Source organism: Ictidomys tridecemlineatus, chromosome 3, assembly GCF_052094955.1.
Source record: "Ictidomys tridecemlineatus isolate mIctTri1 chromosome 3, mIctTri1.hap1, whole genome shotgun sequence".
Classification (NCBI taxonomy): domain Eukaryota; kingdom Metazoa; phylum Chordata; class Mammalia; order Rodentia; family Sciuridae; genus Ictidomys; species Ictidomys tridecemlineatus.
This window is the reverse complement of record NC_135479.1, coordinates 129,396,490-129,413,844: the sequence shown is the minus strand read 5'-3', so window position 1 is coordinate 129,413,844 and position 17,355 is coordinate 129,396,490. Positions and strand designations below refer to the sequence as shown.

At 43.3% G+C, this 17,355-nt stretch overlaps 2 protein-coding genes across 2 annotated transcripts; both read right to left on the bottom strand.

Annotated features, from left to right (window-relative positions):
* Positions 1–1,462: 1,462 nt before the first annotated feature.
* Eif2b5 (eukaryotic translation initiation factor 2B subunit epsilon) lies at positions 1,463–9,972 on the bottom strand. Its single transcript, XM_005331061.4, has 16 exons — positions 9,704–9,972; positions 8,561–8,685; positions 7,322–7,507; positions 7,052–7,229; positions 6,882–6,962; positions 6,537–6,614; positions 5,958–6,270; positions 4,913–5,058; positions 4,548–4,689; positions 4,341–4,442; positions 4,057–4,164; positions 3,796–3,886; positions 3,387–3,510; positions 2,538–2,663; positions 2,055–2,165; positions 1,463–1,902 (listed from the first exon to the last, which is right to left on the bottom strand). Exons 1-16 carry the CDS (start codon positions 9,899–9,901, stop codon positions 1,843–1,845), a joined length of 2,169 nt encoding a protein of 722 aa, XP_005331118.1. The 5' UTR covers positions 9,902–9,972; the 3' UTR covers positions 1,463–1,842.
* A 4,898-nt stretch (positions 9,973–14,870) lies between these two features.
* Positions 14,871–16,876, bottom strand: LOC101969407 (nicotinamide phosphoribosyltransferase-like). Its single transcript, XM_078043791.1, is given in 2 exon segments — positions 14,871–15,549; positions 16,031–16,876. Coding segments are annotated over 2 exon segments (1,413 nt in total). The 5' UTR covers positions 16,792–16,876; the 3' UTR covers positions 14,871–14,897.
* Between the last annotated feature and the right edge of the window lie 479 nt (positions 16,877–17,355).

The following is a 17,355-nucleotide window of genomic DNA, read 5'->3' as shown; positions in this document are numbered from 1 at the left end:
AAAAAAGTTTTATAGATCACTTCTGACTTCCATCATCAATCTGGTACAGATCAGAGATACCTTACAGTTACCTGTATTTAAGTGTCTTAGGTCCAGGTAATAACCTTCATATGCTGTCTAGGTACTAGATTCTGTACCTGATAAAGACTGAAACAGATTTACTAAGAAAAAAATTAAGTCATTGCTTGGACAGTCTATTTTTTCCTCTTCGGAAATGTCTTTACCCCAAGGAGAGTTCACTATCTTCTTTCTGAGCTTTTTCCTTTCCACTTCACTGAAATGAAGAAAGGCACTCATTTTATCTATGAATTCCATGCCAGGGGGTCCCTTGTTACCAGTGACATTTGCCACACTAAGTATCAATAGAGGAAAGCACTAACTCTATATGAAGGCAACAAAGAGTTCACAAAGGAACTGGGCAAGGTGGCTTAAACCTGTAATCCTAGCCATTTGGGAGGCTGAGGCAGCAGGATCACTGAGTTCAAGGTCAGCCCAGAAAACTTAATGAGGGCCTGTCTCAAAATTAAAAAAAGGGCTGGGGATATACCTCAGTGGCAGAGTGTTTGCCTACCATGCACAAGTCCCTGGGTTCAATCCCCAGCACACACACACACACACACACAAAAAAAAAAAAAAAAAAAAAAGTAAAGAAAGAAAGAAACAAATAAGAAGACCTCACAAAGGAGAGAGAGGGCATGTCTCACTGCTGAGGTTAAAAAAAATATAGTAAAATGACAAATTCCAGCTCTAGGGTTCAATATCAAATCCTGGCTCTATCAATAACAACTCATAGGACCTCTCTGAGTACCTCTCTGGGTTCCCATTCTGAAAATGAAGCAAGATCTACTTCACAGGGCTGATATGAGGGTTAAATGAAATGACACATAAAGAATATTTAGTAAATGCCTGTCACACATTAAAGTCTCTCAGAAATAAGGGAAAGCACATTTCACAGGACTTTCCTGCATTCTTAGGGTGTTCATTACTGGCTTTGGGTTTTATTTGCTTCTGGAGGCAGTTTCCCTATCACTGAGAGATAAGATACTGAGGCAGAAAGAGTTTTCGTTTATGAAGTTCAAGTTCCTAGTTAGGAATTCATGAGACCCTGAGCAGATTTTCTTATCTTTAAGACAAAGAGTGATCCAATTTCCCTGATATGACTAGTACTGGGTCAAATGGAAAAGACATGTGAGAGGGACTGGCAAGAGGTAATGGGCTTTACATATATGCCTGGCTTAATATGGACCAGAACTGGTAAGAAAATCAGCTCAGGCACACCACTCCAGAACCATAGACTGGTCCACAGAAGCTGGATAAGCTCAGTCCTCTACTACCCAAGAGCCAAGGGAATGGTTAATTAGTAAGACATAGTACCACCTAGTGGCCACAATACCCCTCTTCTCCCTTCCCCCAGGTGTAGGGAAAGGCTGATCATGTAAATCAATGGCTGATTGGTCAGATCTGGAGAGAAAACAAATACACCTTTCTTTTTTAATATTAACAAATACAAGCAGCAGAAAAGACCAGCTGCTCTCCGCTGTTCCCTGAGGGAAAGCCAGAGCAAAAAGCTGTTCCTCTGGCCTTCCTCCAACTGTAGGGCCTGCCTAGCTCCTCCCAAGGCAGAGACTTTGTTTCAGCCCAACTTCCCTCATTCCAAATCTCCAATCAGGATGAGAGGCACATGGTTGCTGGCAATGGGAAGAATACTGTAGTTCAGCCTCTGCTCCTTTAATTCTCAGCCTGGAGTAGGTCCTCTCATCCTTCTGCAGGTAGCTCCTCACTTGTCCTGATCCAGGAGTCAGGAGGGCAATCAATCATACCACAAGAGTGGGCAGTGTAACTTCAGTCATCTTCAGATGACTCTTCCTCCGCCTCTTTCAGCCACTGGATGAACCTCTGCAGCTGTAAGGAAGCAGAAGGAAGAGTTACTGGGGGACAGCCAAATGCCCTCTCATTCTCTTGGTGGATAAACAGCTCCTAACAGCCAGAGTCTCTGGACACTAAGGCCAAAGACCTGGGAACCACCTTGGCCAGAGGAGGAAAGACTGACTCACCTGCTGATTCCTGCGCAACTGCCGGCCCTTGTCAGTTACGTCCTTTTTGCTGAACCAGGTCAGGATTGTTTCCTCAGCCAGGATCTCCAGCTGGTAGAAAGCCATCAGTACCTGCAGAAGGCCAGCAAAAGGGATCTCAGGGGCTTTGCAGGGTCCAGCATGATAAAGTGGGTAACAGAAGGAGAGGAGGCATAATCTTAACAGCTCTACTTTCCACACACTGAGCAGCCTCCTCTAAACAAATAAGAGTGAACTGTTCGCTCTGATGCTGGGGCAGGATAAGTTCTGAAACTATTGTTGGACAGTGCTCTGCACATTCCCAGGTTAACCCCCCAGTAGTTGCCTTACTAGAATTAGCCTGTCGTTAAGCAGTACTGATGTAGCAATGAGCTGGATACTAGGGACAAACTCCATGTTGGTCACCAAGGTCTCTTTCAAAGCAGATAGAGAAGCATGGAGCTCTAGGTGGTATTCACCATTCACCTTGGCCATGGAAGTACCAAGAGCTTCATGATCTAGGAAGAAGTCCTCGATGGCTGCCAACACTTCCAAATGGTCAGCTGCGCGCTTTATGTAGTTCCTAAAAACAGGACTCCAAGCCTTGAGCAGCTATGAAAGAAAGGAAGTACAATATATTTTTGAGAATGCACCTATACTTTAAAAGCAATGACAATCAATATTGATACATGTTTTTTTTAATGACACAAAAGGGCAAGAGGAAAATGATAGAGGTCCTGTGGAAGCATGTCAGAGGGACTTGGGAGTTGTTGGCAGCCAGAGGGAAAAGAATAGATTTCCCAGGAAAAGTGAAAGGGGGTCAGATGCTAAAGGCTGCCTCAAAATACCTATTCCCAGCCTATAGGTTGATCTTGTTCTGGCTAAATAATTTTCATAGTCTGAAAGTTCAAGTCTATTATTATTATTATTTTGATCATTGGTTTTCATTCATTTGTTTTCTGAGATGGGGTTTTGCTATGTTGCCCAGGCTTGCTGCAAACTCTTGGGTTCAAATGATCCTCCTGCCTCAGCTTCCTAAGTACCTGGGAGTTCAGATACACACCAGTATGCTGGCTTCCAGGTCTATTTCTGAGTATCCTTTTGGGGACCTATTAGGATCTGAGTCCTCAAAGGCCAGCATTAAACCCAATCTGATTACTTTGGACAGCCAAGACTGTCAAGAACCCACCAGTTTCCAAAGGTAAGGAAAAAGAAAGGAGCCAGAAGTAGTATGTACCCCACAAGACCATCTACTCTTGACTTCCTTTAAAATCAAGCACAGTGAGGATGAGTGCCTCCACCTAATCCCTATACCCAGCCCCAAGCTTTGCTCACAGGAAGCAGCAGGGCACAGTAGCGGTTTGGGTCAAGCGGAGTATCCATCTGCTGCACAGGGAGCTCCAGGACCACATGGCTCAAAACCTCCATTACCTCCTTCAGGCTTATGTTGTAGGCATACCTGTGGGGAAACTGGTGTGACAACAAGGCCTTCACTGGCCCTTTCAGCATGCTGCAGGACAGCAAACTAGAGGACAGAAAGTCAGAACATGGAAGGGGAAGGTTTTGGGAGGGGAGGTCATAATGAAGCTAAAACTTAATGCTTTCCTTGCTCCAAATACTACCATCCTTCTCCACTTGGGACAGTGAGAGAAAAGGTTCCTATCTGGGAAAGAAACACTTCGGAGAAGCTCTACCTGCCCTGAATTTCCCAGGGTAGAAAAGAAAAGGGATGGGCTCCTCTTACTTGAGAGAGTTGATCTCCAGGACTAGATTGTCACAAGAAATGTTCTCTTCTTTGCCTCGCTGTAATGTTCCCAGGACTTCATTCTGGAACACTAAAAAAGAAAAAGTTCACAGGCCAACATCATTCCAGATGCTTTGCTTTAAGTCTCCTACTCTTGATTTTATACTAAATTGTTTCTGGGAGGAACGAGCCTTAAGCTAGCTTAAGGTAAGGTAAAGAATAGGTAGGTAAAGAATAGCCTCTGCTCCCCTGGTCACTCACCTTTGATGTCATCCAGCTGAGGGGAGCCTGCCCGACTGTCCAGCTCCTCAGAATCCATACTTCGCTCACTTTCAGTTTCACTCTCTTCATCTATGTTGATCTTGAGCCCTTAGAACACAGAAAGGGTGGGAAAAAAGAAAAATAAGAAGAGCCATTGTCAGAGAGCAATATATCTCTCCTATCAACATGAAAAGAGGAATGAAAAGTAATCTGACTCTGAAGTAGTCATTCTCCTTCAAAATATTGACTTAGAAGCAGGAAGGTAGGTGTAAGGCCTTGTTTACCCCATAAATTCTGCCTTAGTTCCTCTTCTTCCTCCACATCCATGTCTGCAGCTTTCCAGAGGTAGCCCTGGCCTGCAACTCCTACTTCTGCTGGATTGTAACCTGAAAAAGGTATTGATGTTTAGAGAAGGCCCAACAGAAGTATCATCCCTCCCAAAGGAACAGTGGCTTTTCTACAGGGCAGAGAGGTACACAGATGCCCCACACCTTTCAGCTTCACTTTCTCCTTTTCTTGGTCAGCCCCGGAATCATCACTGAACTGGCCATCATCCTCATCTTCTTCTGCATCTGGAGGGTGCAAAGAGATCACCGAGCCCTCAGGTAGCGTGATATCTGGACCCACTACCACCTAGGGGAGAAGAAAGGAATAGGTAGCACAGATCCATCAGTGTGTTAGGAGGGACCTTTTTATTTTTATTTTATTTTCTAGACTAAGTCAAGTGGAAAGTAAATGAAACCAATGGATTTAAACTCTCAATTCAGGTTGAATTTTGGTGGAAAAAAGGTTTCTTTTGGCTTGGTATGACTACCACTCAATTCAGGGCTTGTGAACAGTATGGAGCAGATCTCACCTGGGAAGTGAGGACACAACGTGGCTTCAGAATAACTCGTTCCTTGACCTCAGCTTTGTCACAAAGCAGAGACTGATGTATCTGTGCTCCATCAGCTACTCGAACACCCCGCCATAGGTAGGCCTGGTCCAACACCACGTTATCACCTGACTCAGGATAGAAAGGACTCCTGGTTACTCAGGGCTTCACCTCTAGGCCAAAGCCTTTCATGGAGGACAAGGCTTACTGACACTAGCCCAGTTCCCACATAGTTCTAATGTCTCATACCAACGCACCAGAAATATCTAGTCACTCTCTAGGCTCAACCCCGAGAACAGAACATTGCTCTGCCTGACCATTCTCTACCAAGTTCACAACCACTAAAGACTATATACAGGGCTTAAGAACTGGAAAACCTTCCAGATTTCTGGGAACAAACTCAAGACGTTTATTAGAATCATATCCATCTCTACAAATAGAATCAAATTAGTCTGCCTCCTTTTTACATTTTAGAATTTGAATCTTACTTTGTTCTTTAAAGGGGCAGTATCATTAGAAGCATCACTTTCCTACAGCTACAATGAGTTACCAAGAGGCTAACCAGTTAATTATGAGAGGGTAAAAAGAACTCACCAGAATACCCAGAATTCAAGCCATAGTGCTGCCTCTTATTAGCTATGACCTTGGGCAAGACAACTTCTTAGAGCCTGTTTATAAATTAGGATAAATAATACCTACCTCAAGGTTTTTGTGAGGATTGAATAAGCTCAGATATATAAATAGTAATACACTAAATAGAGGTTATTACTGCATGTTAATTATCCACTTGGTCCTGAATGTGACTATAGGGTGCTCTGGAATGTGAAGAGTCATCCAATAATAGGCTCACAGGTTACAGTTTAAAGTATCAGTTGTCAAATCCTCATTCCTTTTTTTCTTAAGCTAGCCTCTCTAGTCCCTTGTTCCCAAGGACTAAAACCTATGGGTCCATCCTTGCTTCTGAAAACACAAGGTCCCCAGGTTCCTATTCCTAGGACAGTTGGTTTGATTCCCCACCTGTGCTCACCAATGTGGCAGTCGGGGCCAATGACACTGTTGGTGATAGAGCAATTGCTGCCAATGACAGTGCCAGAACCCAGAAGCACATTTTCCTCCAGGATGCTGCCATGACCCAGGCTGACCTCAGGCCCTCGGTAGATGTTGTGTCGGGAATGAGTGCAGCTGTGTGTGGTGCTGTCAGTGAAGTTGGCTTCTGGAGTAAGAGGGTAGACCCATCGCCGGATGACATCAGCACAGATAGCTGAGTACATGTGTAGGTTAGAGACCCGGGCACCATATTCTCTAGTTGTTACGTGCATGTGGATCTGGTTCCCTAGGATCTAAATGGGAAGGAAGTTGAGGTCAGCTAAGCAAGCAAGACAGGAAGAACATCCCCAAGTATAATATCTTCCTAAATATCCTCAGTTCCCCCTTCCTCTCTGTAACAGCCAAACAGCCTGAGAGTTTTATTTGTGGTCTGTTTTCCCCAGCTTCCCAGCTATTTTCCTTGCTCCTAAGCCTCAATAAAACACAAAGGTTACCAAAGTGGGATAAAATCCAAGCTCTTTCCTACCCTCCTAAAGAGGCTTTGGAAGACTTTTCTCACCTCTTCATTCACTAATAGGCCTCGCACAAAATCATCTCGAGTTTGGTAGTCAAAATTGTCTGTGAAGAGTTGAGCCACCTGAAGAGGAAGCAGGGTGGGCTAAGGTTAGGTGCTATTCTCTGGAAGCAAATACCAGCCACCAGAGACCTATCAAACCTATTTTGGACATAGACTAGAATCCCAAAGAGGCTCTCAATACACTGGGGAGAAGATGACATCATCTTTTGGCTTTACAACAAAAGATAAGAAAAAGAGAGAGAAAAAATATCCCCTATCCTTCTGAGGAGACAAAAGACCCTCAGAATTCTACTCTTCAAATGTGTAACTCTGGCTCTGACAGCTCACCTGAGGAGAGCAGATGCTGATATGACAATCCAGTAAATCATATCGAATCTCTACTCCATCTCCACTGCCCTGGAACAGGCTCTGAGGGGAGAAGTGATATGACCTTTAACCTGTTTCTCCTGCTGAAGCCAGTCACTTTCCCATCTTGGGGACCCCAGATACCCACACACCAGAGGAAATGAAAAACGCCGGAGGCCCTGGGTCTTCTGGAAATGCAGAATTCGGTTTGTGGCACTATCCACAGCCACCACCACATTGTCCTCATGGCAACGAGTCGGGTGGCTAGGAGAAGATTCCTTGAAGATCATTGTCATCACAGATACATTTTTTTCTAGCTTCCGCCTCAACCTATAAAGTATAGAAGGGAGAGAGCTGCAAAAGAGCAATCCTAGAGTTCTGTTGCCCCCTAACACTTGTCCCTGCCACATTGCCTTCCTGACCTATGTTCCTCCAGGGCTCTGGTAATATTGATGTTTGAGATGACATCTCCATACACCAGAAGAAAGTCAGAGCGCACCAAGGCCTTGGCATCAACATCACGCAGGACATCTCCTAGTGATCGATATAGTTCTGATGTAATTATTCGAACCACATTGAGGGATGTGGGGCGGCACCACTTGGATTTCCTACAGGGAAGGGAACGAGTAAATCAACCATAAACATCACATGGACTTTCCCAACCCCTTCCTCAATTAAACATTCACCCTCATTCTCTCTGGCTTTTTTTGGGTTTCTGCCAGCGTCCTCAACTTCAAAGAGATTTATGTACTATAATTAATGCTTTCAGCATCCTGTGCCACCAGTTTTGTTTTATGGGTTAGAGAAACGTGGTTATTTCTTCTCTATACCTTGAACCCTATCCCCAAACATAGATTTGAACTTAAAATCCTATTGAAACCTAGGGTATAAAAGTCCTATGAGAACATACTTGTCACGTCACCTTTACCCCTCGAAGTCCATACAAAATTTAGGAACTGTCTGATGGTGACTATGCTAATGCCCTTTATTTGCTAAGCTTCCATAAATTCTGAGAGCCACTCTTTTCCAAGATTTCAAGTAGCTGAGATTACAGGTGTCTGTCACCACACCCAGTTCAATGAACATAGTAAGGGATTATTATATGCCTGGCACTAAGCTAGGCAGTAGGGATACAAAGATGAAGGAGAACTCATTCCTGTCTTTGAGGATCAGAACAGATGATATATGGACACTCAGTGGAAAACAAAGATTCTATTTTAATAATTTACATACTACAGCCATTAAAAAAAAACCCACTGAGACCAAATTTTGTAAGTGAGGTTCAGAGAAACCCAAGCCCAAGTGTCATTCATTTTTTTTTCTTTCTTTATGAGATGAGGATCTCACTATATTGCCCAGGATGCCTTCAGCTCCTGGGCTCAAGCAATCCTCCTGTCTCAGCCTCCTGAGTAGCTGGAACTAGGGGAACTCGTTGGCCCAAGTGTTATTCTTATTTCTGTCACAGGAACCTCAAAATGGACAGACACAGAGCTTAGCTGCTCACCTCATGATAAGTAAAGAAAATGACCTTAGACCTTACAATAGGATCTAAAAAGACACTTTTTTTTTTACCCCTTCGTTTCCCCTTACTGAGTTATATCCATCCTGAAAAAACTGGATAGAAATGGTGAAGCATAGAAAGCAAAATTACAGGGCCTTACAGCAAATGTTCTTTGATTTGAGCAGCCTTCCAGCAGCAAAAGACAAAGGTTTCCTGTACACCTGTGGCAGTCAGGAATTCCAGAGTGTAGTCAATTAATGCCACATTAGCCAGGGGCAAGAGGACCTGCAGGGCAGGATATGAAAAATATTTGAGGTCTTTTGTTATGGGCCCTTTAGGTACCCCATAACAATAATTTTCACTCCTCTACCAGTGTTCCCAAATACTGTAGTTTTGCCTTATCTTTCCAGTTCAAGAATAAACAGGTTCCCACCTTTGATGTTCATAGCATGCTCTAAGCTTCAAAATCTGAGTTGTTGCAATTTGGACATGGTAAGCATGGAATCTATTTGCTTAGTGTCAGTCAGAGAGCTGCTGGATCTTTTGGCAAAGGACAATACTGGAAATCAATCACATCACCAGAACTCTAACCACTGCTAAGGTCTTCTTCCCCATAAAATTTTATTGAGTCCTAAAAGTCATGGGCTAGCCACCCCCATCACTTGTTACAAATGAACAACCATTAATCTTTTGGGGGGCAGTTAGGGAAGATTTCCCCAAAACTCTGTGCAGTTCCTTCTTAACCTGATGATCCCAGGACTAGCTCAGTCCAATTTCTCATTGTCTGGAGAATTCAGGGACTGATGACAACTAACCCCTAAAATCATTCTGTCCTCCTTTTGACAGATGGAGGTTGTCATTAAAATCTGGAAGGTAAAAAATACACTAACCCGAGATCCTGCCTGCTCTTTCTTAGGCACACCATCGCCCTTTTGGAGGCAAAGGAAGGTACTATCCCTTTTGTATTAATGCAAAGTTAAAAGGCAAAGCAGCCTCCTCCTTGGGCCACTGCATCGCTGTGTGCAGGCTTCCCTCAAACAATGTTTCAATATTTATCCCTCGTCATTCCTCCCAAACCTGGGAGGACCGCCCTGAGTGTCCTACATCTGCCAGTCACTCACTTGGTCAGGCAGTCATCGAGCTTTAGACATCTGCCTTCCTCTAAACAGATCAACCCAATTTTTAGGAAAATTGGGAAGAACACAAGACCTTCCAGGGCATGCTTCAATAGCCAGTCGAAAGGTTAACTTGCTCCAGCCCCATCACCTCCCGGTCCGCTGGCTGCTCACGTGCCGGCGCTTACCCGAGGCTGGTCCTTGGAGATAGGAAAGAAGCGGCGATTGAAGCTATCGGCCACCAGAACCGCTTGTAGGGGCGGCGGCGGTTCCTCCTCGGTGGCTCTGGCTCCCCCGCCGCCGCCTCCACCTCCTGGCCCGCCGCCGCCGCGCTTGTTAGCTCGACCGGCAGGAGCACCGGGGCCGGCCACCACTGCGGCCGCCATGTTCTTCCTTCACAGCCAACACTTCCGCGCAGAGAAGGTGACACCACACGCAGTAGGGGACAAAAAGGATCCGCACTGGAAACGCGAAGGACTAACGAAGAGTGGGAGGGGACGCAGAGGAAGGAGTGCGCATGCGTCTGATGTAAGCGCCCTCGGGTGGGAGGTCTGAAGCTGGGGGCGTGACGTCCAGAGCCGCAGTCAGGGGCTGTGGGAACGCTGCCGGGTGGGATCGCGTAGACGTCAGACTCGTCTGCAAGTGTCGTAGGCCTTTGTTCGTGCGCGTGCTAGCTGGAGTTCTTGCAGCGCGATGGGACTTGTGGCCGCCACGAAGGAGCCAGACCCACGTGGAATTTGTAGTGGTCCAGCAGTTTCCCTGCCCGAGCATGTTAAAAATTGTAGTCCTCACCGGGCGTGGTGGCGCCCGCCTGTAATCCCAGCGACTGAGGCAGGAGGATCGCAAGTTCTAGGCCAGCCTCGCAATTTAGCGAGAACCTGTCTCAAAAATAAAAGGGACTGGTTGGGATGTAGCTTAGTGGTAAGGCGCCCTGGGTTCAATTATGTGAGTTTGTGTGTGTAATGCCGTCATTTTAGTCGCCTTATACGTTGGGCAGCTGAAACCGAGTCGACTTTCCCCACCCCTGGCAGGAAACTCACGGTGTAGGAGGGAGGGTGGTTAGTCTTACACACCCTGATTGTGGGCCAGGTGTGGTGCAAGTGTTAGCTCATTTACAATTAATGTAATATAAAATGCCTCTTCAAGACGTCGTATTCTTTGGTTCAACAAACATTCTTTCGTCCGACGCCGTGACACACGCCAGTAATACCAGCGGCCCGAGAGGCTGAGGCAGGAGGATCGCAAATTCAAAGTCAGTTTCAGCAACTTAGCGAGACCCTGTCTCAAAAGGAAAAAAATAAAAAGGGACTGGTAGATATGGCTCAGTGGTTAAGCGCTCCTGGGTTCAATCCCTGGAAACAAACAAAAACTTGCTTTTTTTACCCCCAGTGCGGGAAGTCCAATCCAGGACAACAAACATGTCTCAAAATCTTAGACTGGCTAGTAAGTGGAAGAACTGGTTCTGGAACTCAGTAAGTCCGACTTCATAGTTACATGATCTTTTTGACAAGTTATGTGGGGATAACAAAGACTACCTTCCTTCCTTCATTCAACCTATCAGACTACTCTCTGGCTGAAGCAGAGCGAAAACAGGGGTGGATGCAAGAACACCAGTAGGTTGAAGCAACAAGCTTCCCAGGTGCCATGCTGAAGGAGAGCTGCATGTTTTAGGGAAAGAAGAGGTGGCTGTAGCGAGTAAATGAAGCGCGCTGTTGGGGAAGCCGGGGAGGCAAGGTCAGCAGCCTAGGTGTCATTTCGCAGCAAAGAATTTTCCAGCAAGACACTGCCTGTCCTTTCTGCATGGACACTGCCGGAAATCCACAGTTTATAAACTTCTACTAGGTTTCTGTACAAGTTACTCCCTCCCACCTCCTCTTTTCGCTTGTGGTTTGACTGAGATTTATTTCCATGTTGCCATTCCGACTTTACTCTCAGTATTCAGGTGTCCTCCTGTGGGACCCAGGAGTCTGTCATTTCTTCCATTGTTAATGAATGAAAACCATTTGATTTTGAAAAATTTTGCCTGGAGACAGAAAAGTAGATAGCAATTCAGTAAAAGTTTTCAATTAAATGAAATGTACGTTGTAAAGAACTGTTGGGCTGCCATACAAATTCACAGACAGCATAAGAGAGAAAAATTAAATAGGATTAGTGATTTGAGTGCTTGTAGGGATATGCTGACACAAAGATGTGGGTGGGTGTTCAGGGGGATGGAAAGTAGATCCAATGGTGGACGTTTTAAATGGCTTCCATGATTTTGGAAAGTTGTGAGTCCCCTACTAAGACATGAGTGGGAGCAGTAAATAATTCAGGCCTTACAAATCAACTAGATGGATTTCATTTTAAAAGATGAGTCTGGAGGAGGCGCACTCTCAACCTGTAATTAATTTTTTTGTTTCAAAACTTACTTGAAAGGTATGGAAAACCACACATATATAATCATAAACAAATTATAGAAAGAAGTAAAAATCCCTTCCCTTCTCTCACCTTACCCAACCCTAGGAGTTATAGCCATGCCAGAGGGGCCCAGCTTCCCATGATTCAAATTGTGGGGTTTTTTTTGTTGTTGTTTGTTTGTTTGTACTGAAGAGTAAGCTCAGAGGCAATTTACCACTGTGCCACAGCCTCAGTCCTTTTTTAAAAAATTATCATTTTTTGTTTTGAGATCGGGTCATTTTAGTTGCTGAGGGCCCTGCTAAATTGCTGAGGCTGGACTTGAACTTGCGATCCTCCTCATCCTCCTGAGCTGCTGGTATTATAGGTAGGTACACAGCCAAGAGCCTGGCTTGGTTTGTGAATTTTAAATCTAGGATGGTGCACAAGTGATGTGCATTCAGCAGAACTTATACTTTGAATTTAGAATTTTGATATCTTCCCAGGCTTTCAAAATGTGTTTTATTCTCTAACAATGATGGGCAGTGGTAGGAAGCTGCCCCTGGCAGTCAGCCACTACATCACAAAGGTAAACAATTGATACTCTATAGTTCTCTGTTGTTGGTGCGGTAGCGCGCTCGCCTGGCATTCGTGTGACCCAGGTTCGATCCTCAGCACCACATACCAACAATGATGTTGTGTCCGCTGAGAACTAAAAAATAAATATTAAAAATTCTTTCTCTCTCTCTCTCTCTCTCTCTCTCTCTCTCTCTCTCTCTCACCTCTCTCACTCTCTCTTTAAAAAAAAAAAAAAGAAGTAAAAATCCCTTCCCTTCTCTCACCTTACCTAACCCCAGGAGTTATAGCCATACCAGAGGGGGCCCATTATATAGACAGATAGATACATGCTCCTACATTCATTCAAACAAATATGTATACCTATACCTATTCGAACTTAGAGTTATGTTTAGAGAAAGTATACCATATGATTCTATGCTGGTACTTCAAAGCCACCCTCCTTGGGTTCTATTCCAGGGCCTAGTCATATCCTAAATGGTTAACCTTGGGCAGATTACTTTACCTCCCCATCATTTGCTTTCATCTTTGAAATGGAATAATGATAGTATTCACCTCATAATGTTGTTGCAAAAATTAAATGAGATATTGTATTAAAAGTCCTGAGAACACCATTGGGTGCGTGGTTAATTAATATGATGATATATTTGTCTGCAACTTGATATTTATTTAATATATGATGGAAGTAGACAACCTTAGCTATTTTCAATTAATCCATAATATTCCATACTATGGCTAGACCATTATTTGTTCAACTATTTCTTAATTGTTAAACATTCAGAGTTTTGACATTTTTGTGATTACAAATAATATAACAAGTATCATCCTATATGTATCTTTACCAACTTGCATTTATTTCTAGAATTCATTCTTGGAGTACAAATTGGATACAATTCCTGGGACAGGTGACTGACTGGGAAGCCTCTTGTGGCACTGATGGAGCCCCTTGGAGTTATGGTTTTATTGCTCTCCATATTGATTAGCATGAACATGCTAGGCTCAGCAGTGCATGGGCCTGCCCCTGTTTCCCCATAGCCTCACCAGTAGAGTACTTGGTCAACAATTTGGACTTTGTGCCAATCAATAAGGGGGGGGTAGAGTGTAACTTAAATTGCATTTCTCTTATTTTGAGTGAGATGAAAAGAAAATGTCTTTTTTTTTTTTTAAATTTAGGGCTGGGGATGTGGCTCAAGTGGTAGTGTACTTGCCTAGCATGCATGAGGCACTGGATTCGATTCTCAGCACCACATAAATGTAAAGATATTGTGTCCACCTAAAAAAACTAAGAAGTAAGTATTTTAAAAAATTTTACTTTTTTTTTTTAGATATACATGACAGTAGAATGTATTTTGACACAGAATACATATATGGAATATAACTTTCCATTCTTGTGGTTGTACATGATGTGGAGTTTCACTGGTCATGTATTTATATATGAACATAGGAAAGTTATGTCTTATTCATTCTACTGTCTTTCCTATTCCCATCTCCCCGCTCTTCCCTTTATTAGCCTTTGTCTCATCCAGTGAACTTCTATCCCCACCATCCCTACTTATTGTGCGTTAGCATCCATATATCAGAGAGAACATTTGGCCTTGGTTTTGGGGATTGACTTATTTCACTATAATGATAGTCTCTAGTTCCATCCATTTACCTGCAAATTCCATCATTTCATTCTTCTTTATGGCCGAGTAATATTCCATTGTGTATATGTACCACATTTTCTTTCTTTTTTTTTTTTAAGGCCATGTTTTATTTGCTGATTAATGGACAAAAGGCAATGTAATTTATTTTCAAGTATTTTCTTGAAAGTCTGTGCTCATAAAAATCATGAAAAGTTGGAAAGACTGTTAAATCACTGAAACTTTAAATATATCTTACACAATCTTGTTTGTACAAAAATACAAGTTAAATATAAACATAAAGCAATCATGATAATTTTATGCAAATCTGTTTTATGTGATCTTTAGTTATATATAAAAGTCTCGGTTCTGTTATTTATGAAAAGATCAATACCAGATTGAGTTACTATCTATTGACAAAGGGCCCTAAAAAGCTTACTTTAGCAGTAATCTTTTACATGGTTATGTGCATTTCCTAATTTGAGATCACCTAAACACTGGAAAAAGAGGAGAAGGAGAAGGAGAAGGAGAAGGAGAAGGAGGAAGAAGAAGAAGAAGAAGAAGAGGAGGAGGAGGAGGAGGAGGAGGAGGAAGAAAAGGGCAGTATGTCCATAAACCAACAAATAATTTGGCTATAATGTATCATAAAACACAAAGAAACCCCACACATCTGTCCAATAAACATTATGTATTACATACATACAGGTGTATACATGCATGCACGCATGTACACACACACACACACACACACACACACATTCATGCGCTCTTGCTTGCGCACACACATGCACACACCCAATCGTAAAACAGCCTAATGAGGTGCTGCTTCCAGTTCAATATTCAGCTGTGCATTTTTTCTTACTTCATCAAATGAACAGCTTTTTGTCACCTTCCCGTTCTTGAATACAGTATGGAAAAGATCTCCTTTTCCTTCCTCAAGTGTAACAAAATTCCCTGCTGGTGTCCTATGTAAAGATGATCGGCCCTTTTTGGACATTTTGTTGGGATCAGCAACTGGGTCCTTGAAGACATTAATCCCAAGGCGATTAGTTACAACATAGCGACACTTGAAGGAACAATTCAAGAGATCTCTTGTTAACTTCTGTAGCAAAGCTCCACTAGAACCAAAGGAAACATTTTCAATACTCCACTTTTTTTATTTCATGCCTTCTACGATCTCTTGTAAGGTGTTAATATCTACTACATCCCCTTGGATAACTCTAAGATAAGTTGGCAGCAACTTGTAGCCCTTTGAGTTCTCAGTAACAGGAAACTTCTTACCTAAAATATCCAAAACCTTTAATACAGTGTCAAGAGGATTTCCAGAATCAGGTCTGATTATTAGTGGTGCCTCTGTACTTCTTGATACTATTAAATGTCTTAGATCTTCACCCCATATTTTTTCACACGCATTATAAATGTCATAGCTATCGCTGACCACAGATACAGGCACTGATGAGATGCTGAGGGCCATTACCAAGTAGGAATGACGCATCGAAATTTCCTTGCCAAGCGTACCCCATGCTGCTTAGAGGACATTCGATGGGACATTGCATGCATGCTTTAATAAGGTGACCTTGCTCAAGGACCAAGGCGGATCCGGGTTTAGAGCTGATCAGGTTTGAGGAAGTAACCGGCTCCTTGAGTTTAAGGCGTTGCCAGTTTAAGATAATGGGTTTTAGGGAAGTTAGAGGTTGAAGATTATTGCTGGGATTAGGGTGTTCCTGTTGCTTGTTCCCAGTTCTCGTGAGATTAAAATGGGATTTGGAGATAGCCTCGTGGAGTAGGTGAATTGTGCGGGAGACAGCAGAACGCGATTGCCCCTGGACCTGTGTGGAGGCGGTGTGAGAGCGGGAATAAAGAATTGCTGTTTGAACCTACGAAGGTGTGTGGTGGCTCGTGATTCTGGTGCCAAGCTGAGACATTGGCCTTGGCAATGAAAACTGTGTTACTATATGTTCAAAAGCATCTTTTTCATGGTCTTTCCCCCAAGCTGTTATGGTACTGTGTTCTGCAGCTGGAACAGAATAGCCTGGGACAGGATCTTTTGCTCCATAATATTTTTTAATTAGTGCAATTCCTGCTACTGTATCTGTTCCTTTGAAGTTAACCAAATGAGCAGAAACTCCTATGCCAGCAGTCTCTTGGGAAGAGACTCCTCTGTAGCCAAAATCATGTAACTTGTATTCCAGACCATCTAAGTTACCAGAAGTTTCTAACAAATATTTGGCCAATATTTTCTTCTGCTCTCTAGAATTTGTGGCCACTGTGATTGGATACCAGGACTGCACAAGAATAGTCTCAATCCAATTTGTAAGCCAGTAGCACTCTGGATCAGTGTTTTCCACTGTGAAAAGAACGTTTCCTCTGGGAATGACAGACCCTTCAGGAACAGCCTTTACTTCTATTGGAAGATGCCCATCATACTTCTCAAGAATGTAGTTCCAACCCTTTTCATTAAAGACATCATCTTGGAAATGTTCTTTGTACACCTCTTTGGCTTCCTGGATTTTCTCTTTGGTTACTACTTTACCTTTTAAGTACTTGTTAAGAATGTACTCTAACCCATAAAATACTGTTTCCTCGTATTTCACCTTCCTTACTTTGGAGTTTTCAGTCTTCTTTTCACAGTATTTAAAATAGGAATAAACTTTACTTGTATTGGGTGGGTACTGTTTATAGTGTAACCAGGCACAGTGGCTCATGTCTGTAATCCCACAGGCTCAGGAGGCTGAGGCAGGAAGATCACAAGTGTGAGGTCAACCTCAGCAACTTAGCAAGACCCTTGTAGGAGTCGGTGGCCAGGAGGATGTTGAACTCGCCGCAGCATTAATCTGGGCCGGAGTAGAGAGGGCGAGCGCCACGAGCTCCCCGGCATGGCTGCGAGGAAAGAGAAAAATGGGCTTCACCGCGCTCCATTGCTTAAGTCACCGCTCCCCACATTTTCTTTATCCATTCATCTGTTGAAGTGCACCTAGGTTGGTTCCATAGCTTAGCTATTGTGAATTGAGCTGCTATAAACATTGATGTGACCATGTCACTATAGTATACTGATTTTAAGTTCTTTGGGTATATGCTGAGGAGTGGGATAACTGGATCCAATGATGAGCAGTTCTGTTCCAAGATTTCTGAGGAATCTCCATATTGCTTTCCAGAGTGTTTGCACCAATTTGCATCCCACCAGCAATGTACGAGTATACCTTTTCCCTCACATCCTCGCCAACCTTTATTGTTACTTGTATACTTTTTTAAAAATAATTTTTAGTTGT